The sequence below is a fragment of the Prosopis cineraria genome, unplaced genomic scaffold, assembly GCF_029017545.1.
Source record: "Prosopis cineraria cultivar Desert tree isolate PC_DT_omini unplaced genomic scaffold, ASM2901754v1 PC3, whole genome shotgun sequence".
Taxonomy (NCBI): domain Eukaryota; kingdom Viridiplantae; phylum Streptophyta; class Magnoliopsida; order Fabales; family Fabaceae; genus Prosopis; species Prosopis cineraria.
Genome location: NW_026555334.1, coordinates 38,697,448 through 38,719,408, shown reverse-complemented (window position 1 = coordinate 38,719,408; position 21,961 = coordinate 38,697,448). Strand labels below are relative to the sequence as shown.

The 21,961-nt window shown below is 35.2% G+C and overlaps 2 protein-coding genes across 2 annotated transcripts; one reads left to right on the top strand and one right to left on the bottom strand.

Annotated features, from left to right (window-relative positions):
- The first annotated feature begins 76 nt into the window (after nt 1-76).
- LOC129306114 (uncharacterized) lies at nt 77-8,541 on the top strand. Its single transcript, XM_054946487.1, has 15 exons — nt 77-525; nt 952-1,056; nt 1,371-1,439; nt 1,800-1,889; nt 2,004-2,087; nt 2,449-2,613; nt 3,555-3,742; nt 4,437-4,509; nt 5,972-6,025; nt 6,195-6,452; nt 7,027-7,233; nt 7,404-7,507; nt 7,582-7,726; nt 7,810-7,944; nt 8,058-8,541. Exons 1-15 carry the CDS (start codon nt 436-438, stop codon nt 8,232-8,234), a joined length of 1,944 nt encoding a protein of 647 aa, XP_054802462.1. The 5' UTR covers nt 77-435; the 3' UTR covers nt 8,235-8,541.
- A 3,801-nt stretch (nt 8,542-12,342) lies between these two features.
- LOC129306113 (zinc finger CCCH domain-containing protein 30-like) lies at nt 12,343-16,843 on the bottom strand. Its single transcript, XM_054946485.1, is given in 3 exon segments — nt 12,343-12,878; nt 12,881-14,929; nt 16,119-16,843. Coding segments are annotated over 3 exon segments (2,142 nt in total). The 5' UTR covers nt 16,126-16,843; the 3' UTR covers nt 12,343-12,792.
- Between the last annotated feature and the right edge of the window lie 5,118 nt (nt 16,844-21,961).

The following is a 21,961-nucleotide window of genomic DNA, read 5'->3' as shown; positions in this document are numbered from 1 at the left end:
AATTTATTCAACGGATCTTCTTGTTGTTATTGTATAAATATATTGTTACCAAAATATCAAGAATTTATGGCTTCATCGGAAAAAGAAGAAGAAATCATTCAAACTTTATTTAATGATACTTTGAGCGAGAAGCGGGTAATTTTGTAAAGAAGAGTATATGCAAATGGATTTGCTAAAAAAGTACATGCAAACGGGTTGGTGTATTTTGCTGAGAATGAATCCCCAGAACAGCAAGTAGAAGTTTGGAAGTCTCCTCTTAATTATTGTGGAATTCGTGTATAATTAATATAAACAGAGACGCAGAAGGGCAAGCCCCACCAAATTTCATCGTGCCAAACGTTCAGCTAATCCGCTAAGTTTCGCTGGCACTCGCAGCCCCTTCTGGTTCTACTATCCTTACTCGAGCAGACGTGCGGAACTGCAGTAGCATCGGCAATGGAGAGAGGAAACGCTAAGAAGAAAGCATCAACTCTGTCTTTGGAACAATTCATCTCAATCATGGCCCCTCTTATTGATTTGGAAAAGGTTCTGACCTTCTCTTCGCTCTCCAATTGAATCTCAATCTAACACGTACTCTTATGTTTCATAGGTTCCTTCCCAATGCCAGACGGGGCTCTCTTTGCCTATTTTATTAATCATCTTAGACTATCTTAGTTGTGTTGGTGCTTGAATATTATGGCACAGCGTACACTGTAGACTCCTCAAAAGCTGCAATTATAGTTTTGACCTTTCAGATGCCTGCTTCCATATTCTTCCATCTACGCATCTTGAAATACGTGTTTCGGCCCTGTGTTTATACAATCTAATTGCAATTGAACATCCGATAATATGTATCAGAACAAAGAATAAGATTGTGGCTTTTTAAAGATTTTTTTTTTTTTTGGTATCACTTCAACGCAGTAATGCTCCTCCTCGTTTTCTTTTTCGCTTCTTTTCTTGTTTATGGCTTAGGAAGCTGAGATATCAAGCTCAATCACTTCAGGCGCTTCGAGAAGTTTGGATACTGCTCAAAAAAGGGGCTCGACAATCCTCAATTTGAAATGTGTCGATGTCCAGGTTAATTGCTTCTCGGTTAATCCTTTTATTTTGAAACTCGCATCCTTGAGTTACCAAAAAGTTTGTTGATTTGAAAATGGAGGCATGCCAGAGGGCAAACTAAGTACAATATACATACACATACATGCACATATAGAAAAGAATGAAAAAGAAAAATTAGCGTCTCATATGGATTGTACTTTATCTTTCCTCATTTCTGTGTTGAGATCTTAAGAGGACCAAGGACAAGGAGAAAATGTTACTGGTTAAATTAGTAAAAATTGGAGCATCAATTCATCCAGTAGTTGTTCACTAGGTTTTTGTTCTGATAATAGACAGGGCTTATGGGGAAATCTCTTATTGAGTTCCAGTCTACCAAGGGAGATGTTCTTCCTGCACACAAGGTAAAGAACTGATAACGCCTGATGACTTACCTTTATATTTTTATTATAATCTAGTTTCTTTTTGTTAGTCTCATGGATTAAAGAGGTAGTGTGCTTTTAGTATGGTATGAATCTGCTCTTATGGTACTTTTTTACCCTCTCTTGGCAAATCTTCTATTCTACCACATCCTTGTATTTACCTGACTTTCTGTTATAATCAGTACGTATAGTTGCATCAAGTATGATGTGACTGCTATCCATGACAAGTTTACAGGAATGCCATAACTTAATAAGACTGACAATGACTTTTTGTCAGTCCGTCTATTGATTGAATCCTTTCGCTACTACTTCCAGGAGCTAATGATTTCTTAACATTTACAGTTCAGTGCACATGACGTTGTTGTTTTAAAACTCAGCAAGGCTGATTTAGGTTCCCCTGCTTTTGGACAAGGTGTAGTTTACCGCTTAAAGGTAGCTCTGATCACTTCAATTTATGAAAAGGAAATTGTTGCCCTGTTGTTAGCTGCAGATGATCTCGCTATTGGGCATTACTTACAATTGCAGGCTTGATATGTGTTTTTATAGGACTCTTCAATAACAGTTGCTTTTGATGATATACCAGAAGATGGTTTAAATAGTCCCCTCAGGCTGGAGAAAGTGGCAAATGAGGTACCATGATAACTTTTGAAAGTTTGGGAGCTTTTTATATTTCTATTATCTAGAATCATTATGCTATTTAACTAAAAATAAAGCTAATTCTTGACTGACTTCAGTTTTTTGCAATTCCTTCTCATGGATTTTTGGACCAACAAATTTTCACCATCATCTTAAAATTATTAATTGAAATTTTTGTAACTTTTCAAATTAAAAATGCCAAATCAGGATACTAATATTAACTTTTTTGCTCTACATTTTGATTGAATGACTTATTCTCCTCTTCCTTATAAGCATTTTTCCCTGTAACTTCTTGTTTATTTTGTGTTTTTCTAGCTCCTAGTTACATTGCTGCAGATATTTATTGACCATGCAGGTGACATACCGTAGGATGAAGGATGCATTGATACAGTTGAGTAAAGGAGTGCACAAGGGTCCTGCTGCTGATCTAATTCCTGTCTTGTTTGGAGAGAGGCCACCAACAGTATCCAAGAGGGATGTGTCATTCACTCCATTTAACCCCAACCTTGATCACTCTCAGGTGTGGAAGCCTAATTTCTTGCACTATCACTTTATTTGCTTTCTTTCAAATAGTTTTCTTATCTTCAGAATTATTTATCATCATTTTTTTTTGGTTGGATCTTGGGTTTCATACCTTATAAATTGGAGACAGTCATGTCCACTGCTAAGAAAAACTTAAAACAAATATCAGTTGGATCTCTTCCATGGAGAGACCAAAGATGTTGGTTTTCCATTGAATCAGTGATGGTCAATGATTGAATTTTAACCCCCCGCCCAAATCTAATGCCCTAACAACAAGCTTTATTTTACTAAGTGGGGCTGGCATCACAGGTCACACTTTGCCATTGTGTTCTATCAACCCCCAAGCCCCCCTCCCCCTAAAAAACAAGAATTTCAAAATTTCATACTTGTGGGTGGGTTGGTTTTTTTTTTTTTTTTTTTGTGGGGGGGGGGGAGGGGCACTGGCACATTGCTGTTTTCATTATATATGATCTATCTCTCAAGATTATCGCCCAATGTTGAGTTGAACATTTATCTCTGCATAATTAAGCTGATATAAAGAGCAGCACACATTTCTATGAGGTTCTTTAATATAGTTTGTTGAAAGTTAGAGGAGTTAGCAATTTTCAAGAACAAATGCAGTATGATCACAAGGTGGATAGGAAAACAATCAAAACTAAGAATAAAGAAATGGTCAAGCAACTCGTTAATTTTCCTCCTATAATTACTCAGGAATCGAGGAGAGAAGCAAAAACTGTTATTGGGAAGACTATCGCACATGACATAGAGCTCCTTAAACATTCTAAATACTAAGCACATGGTTTCAGTCTATTGCAGATCTTACAAGTGATAATAGATTGGTTATAGGAAAGAGCCCAATTGACACAGTATATATGGTGTTTATGGGTAAACACATGTCTGCTTATGCTCACAAAATTATGTATTTCTGAATTTTCAAAGAAAGATGCAATCTCAAAGGCCTTATCGTCAAAGGATGTATTTCTGCTCCATGGGCCTCCTGGAACAGGAAAAACGACCACAGTGGTGGAAATCATATTACAAGAAGTGAAGCGTGGATCAAAAATTCTTGTTTGCGCTGCCTCAAATATTGCTGTTGACAACATTGTTGAGCGACTTGTTCCACGTAGGTAATGATTATTTATCTCTTTGATTTTATTGATTGGATGGTTTTAACTTAATGTGTTTTATGGTAGGACTCTTCGGGCAATAGGTGGCTTACATTGGATGACATCAAATATTAAATGACAAATTCCAATTAAAGGAGAAAGTTAATTATTAAGATTCAAATTTATTAATATAATATGCCTTATGTCCTTCCCAACAACTTGATGAACAAAAGCTATGCTGTAAAACTTTGATACATTTTTCCCCTTTTACTTTTCTATTTATTCTTTGTTCTTTTTGTTCATTCTGGGGTTCATTATCCAACTGGTCTGTGATATGTAATTGTAAATAAGAAAAGAATTAAGAATTAGTTACTGTTACAGTTAGTTAGGATTTGGATATTTTTCTAGTATTGGGAGGATTCAGATAGGATTTAATTATAGTAGTATGATTTGGATAGATTAGGATATCTAGAGAATATTTGGATGGATTAGGATATTTAGATAATACCTATAAATATGAGTAAAAAAAAAAGCCTGATTATTTGTATTTGACTTTATATAAGAATTGTATATTCAGATTTTCTCTTTTTCTCAATCTCAGTTTTTCGTTATCTTTCTCCTTCCCTCTCTTTCTCAATCCATAACAGTATGTTTCAACAAATGCGTTGATTTTGAATACAAGTACTCATTCCTGTTTCGTTGTCTCTTTGATTAGAGTTAAGCTGGTGAGACTGGGTCATCCTGCACGTTTATTGCCTCAAGTACTTGACAGTGCACTGGATGCTCAGGTACAGAATGACCTTTAACTTAGAAGCTAATTAGCTAATGATTGAATGGCTTATTTGTAATTTTTTTCTCCAGAATATCATCCAATGAGTCAAATGTGGGACTGCTTAAGGATGTTTTTGCGTCATCCTTTGGCCTTGTTTGGTATGCAAGCTTGAATTTGAAAGGATTGGAATTGGGATTGGGTTTTGGGAGTGGGATTGAGACTTTAAAATTATGTTTGGTATGAAGTAATGATTGTAGGGAATACTTTCCTTTGCTTTATAATTAAACATAAATTATAAAAAGACTATTATACCCCTTATAATTAATAATAATTAATTTCCCTAAACCCATCGTTCATCCTCCCTAAATTTAGTCTGAAGGCGAGCAAATTCAAGGGCAAGAAAGTGAGTAGACACAAGGAGATGTGGTGTTGGAGGACGGCGGGGGTAAATGGAGGGAGAAGGGAGGAAGACAAAGGGAGAAAACCCAAACAAAGTACACCAGCATTTGCCACTCTCTGCCCCACATCGATCGCTTCTCTTCTGCAGTGTTTGATTTCTGTCCTAATCCTAATTCAGGTTTGACGATCAACTACTCAAAGTTTCACAAAGTTCTAGGTATTCGGGAAGATAGCATCGCAATTTGGATTTTTGTTTGTGTTAGTTACTTTGATCTGTTTTAACTAAATTTTATGCTGCAATTTTTGTCCAAATTCGTGGTCTGGCATGAACTTTTGTCTGAAGTCGTTCATTTGATTTCTGTCGGTTTTGTGTGTTTTGGGTTCGGTGGGTTTTGATCCAAAGAGAACTGTGTTTGTACGGTGCAAAATTTGGAGGGCGTGGTTGAGTGCCAGTACTGCAAGTTGGAGGATGAACAATGTCGGCACTGCATGGTCGAGTGTGCAGGGGCCAGGCAGCAGCAAAGAAACAAGAACAAGAGGGAGGTGGGCGACGGTGGCAGCAGCAGAGCCTAAGGCCAAGAAACAACAGAAGTAGGTGGTGGTCGTAAGAATGGTGGTAATTTGGTCTGGAAAAAAAAAATCAATCTCAGAATTGATTTCTCAATACCGGGGGTGGTGGTATTAGGTAATCCTGTGTAGATGGGATTGGGATTAAATTTCCCAATGCTCCATACCAAACACAAAAAGTTGGTACTAACCTGTGCCAAGTCCTGTCCCACCCTTTCAATCCTTCATACCAAATGAGCCCTTTGAGTTTTCTGCTATTTCACTTGGTGTGATTGAGGGCATGTATGAAAGCCTTCCTTTTTTTTTTTCCTTTCTTTTTTCTTTTTGTGCTCCTAATATCCCGTCTCTTTTTTGCTGTTCTAATTTTCCTAGAGCTATTCATTGATCTGGGCCTCTAAACTTCATATTATTACTCTTCTGCATGTTATGGATCTCAAGTGATTTACTTCAGTTTATCCTGAATTGATTTGTATGATAAAGCTACCCTCACATGTTTGATTTCTCTATCTTAGGTACTTCGAGGAGACAATAGTTCACTTGCAAATGACATTCGGAAGGAGATGAAGGTAGTGAATTAAAACAGGACTAATTTGTTGTTCCTCATAAAACCTAGATATTAATATAGCATGAAGTTTAAGTCCATTTCATCACCTTGACTCCAACATTTTTTTCAAGTTGAAGTAGTAGGATAATTTTATGTAATACCTTTTCACAGATATGAATAATTTTATTCAGGCATTAAATGGAAAGTTGTTGAAAACCAGAGACAGAAATACAAGGAGGGATATTCAGAAGGAACTGCGAGCTCTGTCCAAAGAAGAGCGGAAAAGACAACAGCTTGCTGTAACAGACGTAATTAGAAGTGCTGATGTGATATTAACCACTTTGATTGGGGCTTTTTCTAAGAAGCTGGATAACAATTCATTTGACTTGGTAATTATTGACGAAGCTGCTCAGGCACTTGAGATAGCATGCTGGATACCTATACTGAAGGTAATGTTATAAGGCTGGTGCACAATTGTTCGCATATAAGAGCTCTTGTTTTCACTTGCATTTTGCTTGGGTGAATGCTATTGTACGTAAACTTTTTTAACTCTTTTGACGAGGGTATTTTTTATTGCTGTCTGAAAATTCATGCAAGCCACCAATGATCCTCCATTTCGTAGTGGTGCGCCCAAAAAGGAAACGTAAAAGTGATAGATTGAATATGGATCGTTGGCATGTAAAACAATAGTAAAAATATTTACAAACGAAAATCATGTCTCAGATTTTGTGGCTTGAGTTGCATTGTGTATTACCAATCCTAATGATATTCATTTTTAAGAGGATAGGATGATTGTTTCTAATAATCTTTGAAGTGTCCTGCACTTGGACAAGATGTCAGAGATTAGAATCATACATCAAACTAAACTGACTTGAATGTTTAACAAGGGGATATGATTAATTGTGATGCTAGTGTTATGCTCCACCTGAGCTTGAGGGAGCGTTAAAAGTGCTGAGACTTGCAATCACTAAATTCTTAATGTCACTCTAATTCTAACCGATTGAACAGAGTTCATTTTTTTAGGGCTCAAGATGTATACTTGCAGGGGACCATCTTCAACTGCCACCAACCATTCAAAGTGTTGAGGCCGAGAAGAAAGGATTAGGACGAACCCTCTTTGAACGACTTGCAGATATGTATGGAGATGAAGTCACATCCATGCTAACTGTCCAGTACCGCATGCATGAACTTATCATGGAGTGGTCTTCTAAAGAGCTCTACAACAGCAAGGTGATTGCATTTCTATACTGTTTTTTAATGCCACGAAGAAACAAAAATTGATTGTTCTTGAACTGAACAGTAGTCTCATATTTTTGCATTAACAATTCATTAGATCATCGTATCAAAAAGGAAGAAAACAAATTCAATTAGATATTAATGATGGCATTTTGAATTAACAGGTCAAAGCCCATGCAAGTGTTGCTGCCCATATGCTGTTTGATCTTGAGGATGTGAAGAGGACCTCTTCAACTGAACCAACACTTCTTCTCATAGACATTGCTGGGTATGTTGTATTTTGTAAATATAATGTAGCCTATGCAAACATATTGTCAGTTCCTCATGTTTGATGAAATATAGATGTGACATGGAAGAAAAGAAAGATGAAGAAGATAGCACAATGAATGAAGGTGAAGCTGAAGTTGCCATGGTCCACGCAAAGAGACTTGTGCAAAGTGGTGTGCTGCCTTCTGATATTGGAATTATTACCCCGTATGCTGCGCAGGTATAAACTGTTCTGTGTGAACCTCTGATAAATGTTTTGGCAGTTTCATCTAGAAGGGTGAAGGCTAACCGGCGGCATTGCAGGTTGTTTTACTCAAGATGTTGAAAAACAAGGAGAACTCGCTGAAGGATCTTGAAATCTCAACAGTTGATGGCTTCCAGGGAAGGGAGAAGGAAGCCGTTATTATATCAATGGTTCGATCTAATTCAAAAAAAGAGGTACTTTGGCTATCTCTGTTGGACTACTTTTACTTTCTATTTGTATCATATTAAATCTTGACAATTTTAATCTGCTTGGCGATTAGATTAATTTCTTTGAATATATTTTCCAGGTTGGCTTTCTAAGTGATCGTCGCCGAATGAATGTGGCTGTGACGCGGGCGAGAAGGCAATGCTGCCTTGTCTGTGACACAGAAACTGTCAGTTCTGATGGATTCCTAAAGCGATTGATTGAGTATTTTGAAGAGAATGGCGAGTATCAGAGCGCATCTGAGTATCAGAATGAATAGGCCTAACCCCCATGATTATTGAGATTGCTCTTGACGCTTTATTCCAAGATCAATCTGTTGCATTGGGAGATGTTGCTAGTAGGTCTACCATGTTTTCTGGTATCCTCCTTATGCTTGTATTTGGAATGTTACGAAGTTGATAGTTTATATGAAACCATTTTCTTCGTTGTCATTCTGTGTTGACTGCTTCAAAAACCACGGGGGAGTAGACCTTTCAGATTCAAGTCTCATCCATAGTCATTAGATTCATGTTTTGTCAAGAACTTCACAAGAGGTGAAAGTAATAGTTAAAGCGTGATTTTTCTGATTTCACTTCCACAAAAATGTCTAATGTTTTAGATAATCAATTGAATAAAATGAAAATTGCTATACTAATGATAACATAAATAGAAGGTAACAAGATTGCAATAAGAGATAAAAAAAAAAAAAAAAACTCTACTCTCTCGGGTTCAAAACATAAACAATTTTTAAGAAAAATGTGGATATTAAGAAAAATTTTATTCCTATCAAAATACATAGTTTTTTTTACTCCTAATTTTAATTATCAATATATTTTACGATAAGTAAGAAATATATTTACACAATAAATTAATTTAAATGTAAAAGATAAAATGAGAATTTTTTTTTTACTTGTATTAGGTTATTTATGTTTTTAACCAAAATTAATTGAAAAAAATGCTTGTATTTTGTATCAGAATATTATTTACGTACAATTGCATTAAGGTCAACAGTCGGCTTGAATCTAACTCTAGTAACAGAGTTAATGATAATTAATTGCCTGTAAAAGCAAAAGAAGAACATGACAAATCACAATAGTGCGTTACCTAGTAAGTGGAGTACAGGGAGCACTAACTAATTACTCTGTTGTCGAAATTTTGAGAAGTGCTAGGACTAGGAGTGCTTCACATCCAAAATATAAACAATTTTTAAAAATAACATGTATATAAATAAAATTTTTATTGTCATAAAAATATATGTGATTTTTCTTTTTTATTTTTAGTTTCAATTTATAATGGAAAAAAAATGACATAAATTCATAGACACAAAAATCCAAGTTAATAACTACAAAGAGTAAAATAGAAAAAGATTACAAATATTAATTGTTTATATTTTAAATCAAGATAAATTAGGAGAAAATGCTTATATTTTGAATAGAAAGAATATTATTTTTTTAAAAAAATAAATTAAATAAGAATTGTCTGTTAGTAAAATTAAAGAATCTATTCTTTCATTATTTATTTTGATTTCATAAACATTAGAAAGATAGATCTAACAAATAAATAAACATATTTAATTATTTCAAAAGTATAAATTGTTCGGTTTTAAATTTATTTAAAAATTATTTTAACCATTCAATTATTTTGCATTGGTTATATTAATTTTAATTATCGGATTATTTTTTTTAAATGGTCAAATCAAACCACAGAACTGATTTTGGCCAAAAATAATTACACAGCTGGTTTTTTTTCCCCAGTTGCAAATAACGAAACTCTTTAGTATTCCAGATCCAAAAAAAAAAAATCTTTAGTATCAAAACTTGTTTTGCCCGAGCAATTTCGTCCGCTAGCCAGGTACGGAACACCATTTGTGGGATGTAATTAGGATTTTTGTCCAATTTCCCATATATTTAGACGATAATTTGCGGTTGACATTGAAGAAACGGTAATTGAAACCACCAATTAGCTCAACAAGTCAAGTCAAGCACCCAACTCGATTAAGGAAAAAGATTAACAAAACAACAAACATCTCCCAAGAAGTTGATGGAGTCTAGAAAAGTTAGAATGTATATCAACTGGTATTCTGTGCAGAGCTTCGGTATATTCACAACAAAAGATTATTTATCATAATTATACATATTTGTTTAATTCAAAAGATTTGAATCCTGTGATCTCTGATCAAAACCCTGTAAATTGACGATGAAGGCTCTACCTGAGAAAGAGAATATTGAACTGAAAATCGAGAGAGCGAATCCGGATTGAGGATAGGCTCCGGCATTTGAGAGGGCGGTTTGTCGGAGAAAGGTTTGAATAGTCTCAATAAAGAGGTTGATTCGGATCGGCGGCAAATACAAGGTTGAATGGCGCGGAGGAGAAGGCCGCCGCTAAAGTTGCAGCATTTTTTTGTCACCGACGACAGAGGAGCATGAAAAAGCTACGGTGAGAAATGACAAAAGAGGTTTGGCCAAACGAAAAATGAAATGACAAGAAAAGGAAGAGCAAGGTTGGGTAACTTTGGTCATAGGTGTGACGTTTCTTATTGATTATTGAAATCCACGCTAGTTAACATAGAGTTGGCAATTTGAGCCAACCTAACCCGCTCAAAAAATGTTAGTCAAGTTTAATTATATAAATTTTTTTAAAGAATATAATATTTAAACTCAATTTGAATATGTTAGCTCAAGTTAAGTTCAATTCAAATAAGTTAGAATATTGAAATTTTTAACTATATATATGTATATAGTTAATAATTTTGACCAAGCTCAATGAATCAGTCCGAACTTGGCCAAAAAAAATTAAAGCCAGCCTTAACTACGTAAAATTTTTATGAGGATAAAATATTTTAAGTTCAATCTAAATTAAACTCACTCAAATTACTAGCTCTTGGTTTTTACCATTCACAAGAGTATGTAATAACAATAGACAAAGAACTACTTTTGAAAAAATTAACAGTTGAAGGCTTATATTGATAAAAATAATAATTGATGATGATCAAGAATTGCAAAAAGACCGCGAAAATAAGCTTGTATTTACTTCTTTTTTCCAACAAAAGTGATCCCTCATTATAATACTATTACAGAAAAAAAGGCTCTTATAATTGGGCCCAATGTTATGGGCAGGTCTAGAGAAAAAAAATATACAGTTAATTAATTTTATTAACTTTAACAAATTATATTAATCTATGCGAGGGTATTTATGAGTACCTTATAGTTGAGAGAATACATTAGTTTTATTTTCCTTCCAGAATCACTGGAAAATATTCAAATGATATTTTTTATTAATGAATAATAGATTGTTTTCTATTATATGAAAATTAATTAAAAAAAAGCCTCGTTAGTGATTGTTTGTGAATAATACAAGTTATTATAGAATCTATCATGTGTATGAATATAATGTAATATTGATAACGATGACACCTTTCACTTTCGTTTGCCCCCCCAAAAAAAAAAAATCACCTTTCACTTTTGGAGGTGTAATTTTTCCTGGCGGCCAGATAATCTTTTGCTGCCATTGTTAAACAAATCCATGGAATAGTCATTTCCAAAACTAGCACAGAACCCAACATGGTGACGCTGTACCAGAGATTAGATTTAATATTTTCAAAGGAGAACAAGATTCCCATGCTTCTTCCAGATGTCAGCGGGGAAATAAACAAATTATAGTTCATAGATTACGAAAAGATTCATCAACTGCTTAAATTGGCTGAGCACTAAAGGTCGTGAAGATAAGGTTTTTAAAATCTTAACCGTGCGTACGCATAGACGAATAATTCTGGTTAGAGATAGGGAACTCAGTATATAAAGTCCAAAGTGAGGTGATGCGACAGAGACGGATTGTTCCTTTGGAATAGTCCGAATCGACGGAAATTTACCAAAACTTTATTGATTTTGGATTCCAGGCCGAGCCGTTAATCAAACAAACAAAACAGATACGAGGACAAAACCCACTTGTAATTGTCAAAAAGGTGGCCACGGATAGCGAGATCTCGAATATAATTTTAAGGAACCACAACACATTTTGCTTCAAACCTGGCACCGAAAGCTACAAGATGAGATGCTTAGGGATGAAGTCCCTCTTTTCTTGTCCACCTTCTATTTATGTTTCTTTTCACTAAAATTCTGACTTATCACTTGAAAATTTAGTCGGATGGCTCCAAGTCGAGAGGAACAACGTATTGGCCCTGAATACAAAAAGTCAAGAACAACGTCGTCATCTAAATTGACGAGTCGTGCTCATTATTTTGCATTTGCATGCGTATCCGTTGAAACGGATTTAACTTAAATTGTATGTCCCGACACATCCAGAGTCTACCAAGTTTTATTCACAATGCATTTTCCTTATCTCCCATTACTACAGCAACAAAATCCTTGGGCATTTTCAGGCCAAAACAATTCTTGTATCAAAATATTAATAATATTGGTAATCTCTCCCAAAAATATCAGGGACTAATGAGAGAATGTGACACAGGAATTCGGATGAAAAGAGAGAAGGGGGTTACGAGAATATAGCAATAAACTGTATTGAAAGTTACATGACCCAGAGGATCAGCCTTCCAATAGTTTTCCTAATCTACCAGCTCCATGGCATCCACAATTCTGGATTCCATGCAACGAGAGTAATATCAGATGCATCGTCCTGTACTTTCATCCCCAAAACTGGGCCAATTTGGAGTCCCCAAGAACTTAACCCTAATGACCCTTGGTAATTCCTGTTTCCTACCACAAAAATATGAAGGAATAAATTTCTTAAAAAATGGACCCAACTTGGACGTTAGGCTCCATTAGAAATGACTGGAATATGAACCTAAGGATTCAAACGCTTGTATGGAAATTGCCCAGCGCTCAAATTTGAGTGCTCAAATTCGATCCCTCGCTAGAGTATACAGCCGCTGCAACACTTGAGACAGCCATTCCCAGTTTCTCCTTGTCTCAGTTGGAGTTTCTTTCACAAGCGACTGGACCCATGACAGATCAGGCTCCTCGCCGTTGCTCCCAAATTCAAACGACGACGATCTGCGGAGCTTGCCCAAATCATCAGCATTGACAGCCCAATCCAGTTTACCATTGGCGGATCCCCATTCTGACCAAGAACTGTCGTTAAAACCGGCAGCAACAGCGGTGGCGGAGTTGGAGCCAAGATCCCGAGAGCTGAGGCTACGAAACTGGTGCTGCTTTTCGCGTTGAGCTAGCACAGAAAGCCTGGAGCTCATTGGTGAAATAGGTTCCACATTACGTGGAGACATCCTTCCTGACGTCTGGAACGAGGCCTGTAACAAAGGATGTTCAACATTCTTCGAAGAAAAGTTTGTATTCACAGGTGAAAGCAAGCTTTGCTGCTGCTGAAATTGATTGAGGACGGCTGATTTGTGTGTGGGCGAAAAGACAGCTGAACTCAACGTCGGATCAGCAAACCGAGGGGAAGAACTCTCAGCAGAAAAGAGATCATCAAGGTTTGAAGGGGTCAAGGTCTTAATGCGACCAGAGCGGTTTAGGTTATTAGAATTCATAGATTGCTGGGAAAGGCAAGACATCTCGCTAAGTAGCTGGTGCTGCTGAACATCATAGTCAGGCAACAGATCAAAGTCGTCCACAGGGATATCTCTGGCACTGAATGAAGATCTCAATCGACTAGAGTGAATATTACTTCCTGGCAGATGCAGGTTAGGAACATTAGGTTGTGGCCAAGCCACAGAGGAGTGTGACATGCCGGTGGCAGACGGTGACATGGGTGGAGTGAACGGTGATGGAGACATCACAGACATTGAAGAAGGGGAACCAGGTAACAGGCTCATGGCTGCAGCAAAATCCATGGCAGAAGATGTGCTTGAGCGTGGTGATGGAACAGCAGAACCAGTTGAAACATATAATGGCCGAAGTTCCTCAGCTGTATGGGCAAAGAAGCAAACTCTTCTTGAACAACTGGTCCCATCCTTGCAGAGGCGGGTTCGATATTGAGCTGGATGCAGCCAGCACTCAAAAACACCATGGGCATATTCACACATGTCTCCTCGACGGCAAGCTCCTTTTCGGAAATCAGGACAAGGGACACAGCTATAATGAAACTTCCTCGGGTCCCTTCTCCGAGCATTTTCCCCTGGGTGGACGAAAGGGCATTCAGTCCAATCATGTGAATATGCACGCGAACATGGTCGAACCTTGAAAGAATACATCCTGAACTCGTCAGTCGAGTAGATGCTGTTTTTGATGTCAGGAAGAGATGGATCAACAGGATATTCTTTCTTCTCTGATCCAGATAAACCAGCCGTGTCCCTTAACTTCAGCTTCAGATGGAACTCTAGTGTAGAAGGAGACCCATTCTCTGGAGAAGTTGATGGAGGGGGAGAGTTTGAATTAGATGTAGCTGTTACCACCCTAAGACCACAGCCTGCCATGGAACAATCTGTTTGAAGAAGTTCTTCAAGAATACTCTTCACATGGGCAAGCTTGGGAGGCACCACAATGACATCAACAGGATAGTGACCATTGGCATCGACAGAATTCGGATCGGCACCGGCTGCCAGAAGCAGTTTCACCACATCAACAGCATTTACAGCCCCACCTGATGCAGCGCAATGAAGGGCCGTGCTTTTGTCAAGCCCACATGATCGATTAATATCTGCATCAGATGATGAAAGAATCAACTTGATGACATCGATACTGCCATAAGTAGCAGCAACCATCAATGGCGTCCGGTGCTCGTTGACCATCTGCTTTGATCCCTTCTGACGACCATACCACAGTCCAACCTCATCTACAGAGGAAGGATCACGTTCAATTGATCTTTTGAAATGCTCAACGTCATTATTGGCTGCAAGGTCAAGCAGGCTTGCAAAACTATCTTCAGTTTCCACAGTCAAGCGATTCATCTTTCCGTTTCGAGGTAGAGTAGTACCAGACAAAATTAAAGATATTGCTGGAGAAGGTGGTAGCTTTAACAGCTCCAAATCACAGCACATGCTTTCATTTGCAGGAGATTGAGCTGTGCCAAAAATTGTTTAAAAAAACAATCAAACTAAGCCGACGAAGCTAAGTCCCATTTTATGAATCAAGAAGCAAGAAAATTAAGCATTCGAATGCATGAACACCCATATCCCATACAGTTGTAGCATATTTCGATATTTGGCTCCAACTATCAATGGGATTTATCAGGAACTAAGACCATCAAATTCGACAATTACAATAAAGACAACGACGAAAAGGCACGAAGTTCCTTTTCAGAACTTCTCTTCATTTTTAGTCGATGACGCTAAGGACTAGTTGCTGCCTAGCAGAGAAAGCAAATAAACTAGCAAATTTTGAAGACAATTGATCCGCTTAGATATTTAATCATCCTCCCTTCATGAAATACTCTACTTTAGAACATCCAGCAGAGCATAAACTCCAACACTAAAATAGCCAACAGAAATTAGAAAGAAGAAAGAATCATGTCCGTCCATAGAAAACGAAACAAACAGATCATTCATCAGCCCAATGAGTCGGAAAGCAAACAGTTGCAGGCAGAGAGAGCATACTAAATTATCCATGAAAAATTTCAAATTTTCAGAACTCCAACAACGGAAGGGTATCGTTTCGAGACTAATTTCCTTGACTCGCTTTTTTTCCCATTTCACATGGCACTGAGTCAGAGAGAAATAAAATACAAATACAAATACAAAATAAATATTAAAAGCAGTTTAGGATCGTGAAAGAAGACAGAGTCAGAAAAAGAAAAAAAAAAACAGACGAGGAAATACAGCGATTGAGCATATCAGGAATACAACGATCTCGGGTACTGATAAGAAGCAAGACTAATTCAAGATCAATTTAAAAATGAACTTTCCGTATATCCGTTGCCCTCATTTTTGGACACCATATATATCCTAATACAAAAAAATGGCGAGCCCCAGAAGAAGAAGCAAAAAGACGTTAATTTTTCATATTACAGCAACTAAAATCATCGTCCCAAAAAGAAAAGGCAGAAATAAAATCTGAAAAAATGAATACTTTCATAGTCACCAGATTCAGAAAGCTCTAAATCAAATGAAGATGTTATCAATTCCCCAGTACAAGTCAAAATAAAAGGAGACAGTATTCTTCACAATCGAACATCATTATATATAAAACACAGTTAAAAATGAAAATCGAAAGTGATCTACAGGGGAAGAAAGTATGATCGAAATAAATCTTACCGGCCATTCACTGAGAGAGAAAGCAAGAGCAAATCCATTGGTCGTTGGATCTCGACAGCAACAGAAGCGGCTGAACAGAGCTTCAAACTAACGATGTTTGGGTTCTGTGTGAGAAAAAAATAGAGAGATAAGATCGTGAGAAAAGAGGAGCAAGCAAGAGAGCTTCTGCTTTCAGCATTTCCTATGCTCTTCTTTTCCAGGAGAAAGAAGGAAAGGGGAAAAAATTAATAGAAATTATAATTATATATTTGGATTACCATTAATATTAAATTTTAAATTTTAATTAGACTTTTTTGAATTTTGATGAAATGAAATCGCCAATCCAATAAAACGGGGAAATAAAGGAAAAACAAAATGAAAAGGCGAGAGCACTGAGAAGGTCGCTTGTCTCGGGCCTTTCGTATTCGCTGATCACATCACGCCTCATCTCTCCACATAGGACTCGATCAGCATTCCAGAAAAATCCAGGGACAAAAAAGGCACTTTAGTGGCGGATCCGTTTCCTCTTCTGTGTGACGTGGTTACTCTCGATCGCCAGGCTACGACAAAACGCCCCTCAACTCCTGGGTGAAATTCTCTGGAAATTCAACCCAAATTCACCTCACATGCAAGGTAAATTCTTACAACCCAAGGATCTAGTGCTCCTGATTTCCGGAGACAATCCTCAATCACATGACGTGGCACGATATTACTGGCCTCCTTAAATAACATGGAGTAAATTAGAAGAAATCCTTGACTTGGCGTTCCGGCCCCCTCATTCGATCACTTCAGCTAATAATGTGGCGCCACGTAAGCAGGATGCGGCGGAGCTGTAACCAGCGCATAAATTCATCGCAATGAGAGGAAGAAGGGGTACCGGCTGGGAAGGTGGAAAGAGAGGGAGAAGGTGAGTGGGTAGGTAAGAAAGAAGAGGAAGGGAGACCGGAAGAGGCGGTGAAATAAATTGGGTTGGAAGGAGGGTTGGAGTCCGCCAATGAGAGAGGATCGGACCTCTGGTCGATAGTAGTACGGGTGGGTCGCGGATTCCAGGGATCAGTCCATTGCGGTTAAAGGAGGGGGTCAAATCAGCGCATGGCCAAAAAAAAAAAAAAAGTGCCATTAGCATTAGAGGGGGACTTATTTTTCATTCATCAAATCAATTCCGCCGATATGAAAAAGATAAAGCTGCCACCCCTCATTCAAATTCTTTCCTCAATTATGCATCTCATTTTTTCCAGCCTCCTTTCGTCACATTCCTCATAACTGCAAATACCCAGACAAATTTATTCCTTCCAATTTCTTTCTGCTCACTTGTTTACTTTTTGTTTTTCTTTTTCTTTCTCGCTCATGAATTGGAAAAATTAATATTTTATTTGAGTCATATTTTTTATTTTTTCATATCTCATTTTAAAATTTTAACCACATTCGTCATATCATATTTGCGATTTTCTGTGTAATTAGGCATGCAAGGTTTTTAAACTCATAAATTTAAATAAATTTATGATAAAAATATAAACTCATATTATAAATTTATAAGAATTTACCTTTATTAATAAATAGTTAGTAAAATATGATTGTATTTTAATTAAATATATTAAAAGTATAAATGATTAAAATTAAACTCATCTACATTGATAAATTATCATATGCAAGACATATTTTTGATATTTTTTATTAATGTTAGTTTTTGCATTTTAAATTTTTTTTCCTTAAACTAGGTCTTATAATTTTTATAAATTAAATTTTTCATGGTATATATTTAACTCGCTCAACTCAAAAAAAAATTGATGAGTTGAATAAATTTAATTAAGCTTACATCTAGTCAAAATTTATAAGTGAGTTAATATGATTTTGTAAGTTAAAAATGTAAAAATGATAAATTTAAAGGTGAACTCATGAGTTTAATTGAGTTTGTACCTAGTTTAAATTTATGAATGAGTGGATATAATTTTGTAAGTTGAAGATATAAAAATATTAAACTTGTAAAGTAATTCGAGAGTTTGATAATCATGAATATATATGTCTTATATTTGTGAAGGAGGGAGGAAAAAAAAAAAAAAACTTGTGCGCCCTCGTTGAAGGCCAAAACATGGTGAGTATCCTGTTTGTCCCTATATTAAGCTCTAGTAAATACAAATTGTCAAATTGATTACAGTCCCATGATTCTCTGATGGGGAGATAGATAAATTTAATAATTGAAGAACCTTTTCTGACTCACCTCAATTTTATTTAATTATTTTCATTGAATAATAATAAGCATTGATCTCCAAATTTGTTTGAACCTTATCTCGATAATTTTTAAAACGTAACATAATCAAATATTCGTCAAGAAAAATGAAAAAAAAATAGCACTAAAGTGGCAATCACCACACTTTGTTGGACAAAAATTAACCATGATCAACGCTATTTCAGATGACCAAGTTGACAAGCATAGAAAACATGAGCTATCACGCCTTGGCATATATGGCATGTAGTGGGTGCAGCTCCTAATTGCTAAGCAATAACACTGACATGGATACCGTTGAGTTGGAAGCTCGTCCGCGGATTAAAATATTTTCCATCCATTAAGATCTTAGTGTTCCAGACCCAGTTAATTAAATGTTGACAAAATTGCGATGCACAGCAGAATTGTACTAAAATTAACATATTTGATCGACTTTATACTAATACGATTTATATCCGATAAAAAATAGTAGTTTGGACCGGGTCGCGGAGATGAACTGCCTCCTGGTAAACAATTTAAAATGATATGATCTGCGCTCTTTGACTTTGGTAAATTCTTAAATCCCACCTGCAAAACTTTTCTGCATGCAGTAAGGCTTAAGAGGAAAGGGATAGAAATTAGGAAAAATTATTGCATAAATCCTTCCAATTCATATCTCATATAGTAAGTCATGTCAATTCAATCAAATAAAATTTCTTATATTATTATTTTTAATAATTTTAATTTTATAATAAAAATATTTATTTAATTTGTTATTCTTTTGATATAAACTATCAACAATGATGAATTAATTTACATTTAATGTTATTTAAATATCATATTTTTATTAAATAAAATATATTTATTTTATTTAAAAATGTAAGATATTTTTAAAAAAATTAAATATTTAAAAATATAAATTATTTTTAATTTTTAAAGTGTAATTATTTTTTTTAAGTGTTTATATTAAGTAAACTATTTTATATTTATTTTAAATGAAGTATCTTATTAAATATAAGTAAATATAAAAATATAAAATTAATTTAAAAATAAATAATTATTTTTTAAAATATAAAATTTAGTTAAAAATATTTTATATTTTTAAAGAAATTGGGCAAGTAAAATAATAAATCAGGGTCATACAATAATTTTTTTATAAATTAATTATGACGAATGCGGGAGAAAAGGGTGGGTTGAATTGAAAGAAAAGGGGCGTTAAAACCGAAAGAGAGGGCCCACTCAGTCGCCTGCGTTGACTGAAGAAAATACAAAAATGTGAGACTGAAGCAGAGAGCATCAGGGCGCTGATGGGGTGGCACCGGCAGAGCCATGAACAAAGAAGCTTGAGGATAAGCCTATTCTAGCCACCTGATCTTCACATGCCTAGACCCCACCTTCCCACGTGTCCACATCGCCTCTTCTCTGTATCTTTTCGATTACTTGTGCTTCTCTACATAATCTCTATACTGTGAAATACTACGTCAGTGAAATAAAAAGAAAAAAATGTATTTTTTGAATTATTCCAAGCACTTGACAGCACCTACCCATTTTGCTACTGGCAAAACATGCACCAATAGATAAATTTAAATAATTAAACGATCCTTTCCAACACGTTTAAAACTGGTTATTTATAATGTTATGTAGGCATGTATCTGAATTTCTAGTGGGTTATAGTTTACGAGAGATATATAGCGTGTCATTGGTGATCGTGTTTAACCTTCTGAAGAAGGGTCCTTTTGCATGAAATTCGATATAATTTTGTGAGAAATATGCTTTGATAGTTTTTGAAGAATAAGCTCTTAAGATTTTATTCAAGATAATGTGCTATGGATTTGTGTATGCGCTAAGGGCTGACCGAGCCGTATTACATGTATATCAGGGATGGTTTGGTTGGTGGGAAGAAAGTGAAATAATGAAATTAAATGAAATGAATAAATAAAAATAAAAATAAATTTGATTAAAATATAGATGGGAGATGTAGCTTGGCTATATTCATGAGAGGGGAGGCAACTTGATTTATGATGTTGAGTTATAACTCACGAGATTATGAAATTTGTGGAAGATGTTTTGTGATACAATAGTATTAGGGGAATGAAGTAATTTAATATATTTTTATTTATTTTATACAATTTATTACCGTCACTCCTAACAACTAAACAGCCTATTAATATTATCATCTTGCGCGTGAAGTGACAGCGTGTTACATGTTATGCACGAAAAAGATTCCCCCTCCAAATTATAAAATAATTTAAAATTAAATTTGAATGAAACACAATAATAATACTCTTTACATCTGAAATTATTAAACATTTTAAAAAAAATTCAACATCTTCAAATATAAGATATTATGATAAAAGTGAAGTTTTATTAATAATATTTTTTTAATATTAATCTTTTTATATATTTTTTTAATATTTTTTATTAATGGAGTATTAAATAAAGTGCATTTTTAAAAATTTATATTTTTATCATGAAAAAATAAAGTTGTAAAGTATATTTAATAAATTTTATTGATATATAAAATTTTATTTAAAAGTATCTTATAATTTGAGATAGAGAGAGTATTATTTTATAAATTAATTTTTAAAAAAATAAAACTATAAATTTTTAAAAATGTTTCATTTAATTATTACACTTGAAACTTAATATTGAAACACCATCGTCAATGATTTTTTTAAAATTATTTTATATTTTAAAACAATAAAATTTTTTTAAAGTTATCTTATAATTTAAAATGGGGAGAATATTTATCAGAGATAGAATGGCGATCCCCACACACACAAAAAGTAAAATAATTATAATAAAAGACCAAAACATTAAAAGAAATATCTTAAATGGTCACAATTTCAAGCTTAATTCACTTATATACCGTGGTCCAAGTGTTTTTTTTTTTTTGGGTAATATTTTACGTTAAATTTTAGAAATTTGGTTAGTAAAGTTGATTGTAAATTTCGAAAGATAGGTGTCAGATGTCTACAAATTAATAAACGACTTGACGGATTCTTTTTCTAAAAGCTTAATTTGAAATTTATTTTTTTAGGTGCTATTTAAATTTAAATATAGCAGAAAGACATGATAACTGTACAAGACTGAATAACATGTAATAATGCATCTGAAATTCGTCATGTTTACCTGCTGATCCACTTTTTTTCAGCCGTCCTTTAAATTGACAATCTCAAACGTTTCCTCGACCTGAAATGACCCACACTCAATTCTTCACTTAAATTGATGGCTCCAATTAACCACATTCACCCCAGGTCGGCAAGTCCCAGCACTATCAACTGAAGCATCAAATTCAAAATCATGATACCATTATTGTTTACGAAAAAGTGCTTGGTACGAAAACAAATTAAACAAAACATCTTTATAGTGCTTGAGGTGTAAATAAATAAGTTTTAAATTAGCGTATTTATCATGTCCACATAAAATATCACAAATATAAAAGATATAGTTAAAAAATCTAACCAAATAATAGTTAACGAATGGAACATGTATCTAATGCACCGGAGATAACATCGTATGATTACATGCCCCTCCACTTGGTAGTGTCGACAGAGATGAAGACATAAACCGTTCTAGCCGCTCAAAGAGCTAGGCTTTTGTATGTTGTCGTCCCATAATTTGACAAGCCGCATCACCAGCTGCTTTTTCCTTCAGTGGA

Excerpts from the sequence above, each read along its gene's own strand:
- LOC129306114 (XM_054946487.1), top strand. The coding sequence starts at position 436 with ATGGAGAGAGGAAACGCTAAGAAGAAAGCATCAACTCTGTCTTTGGAA. Across the intron at positions 1,057-1,370 it reads TGAAATGTGTCGATGTCCAG|ACAGGGCTTATGGGGAAATC; the intron begins GTTAATTGCTTC and ends TTCTGATAATAG. Across the intron at positions 7,234-7,403 it reads AAGAGCTCTACAACAGCAAG|GTCAAAGCCCATGCAAGTGT; the intron begins GTGATTGCATTT and ends TTGAATTAACAG.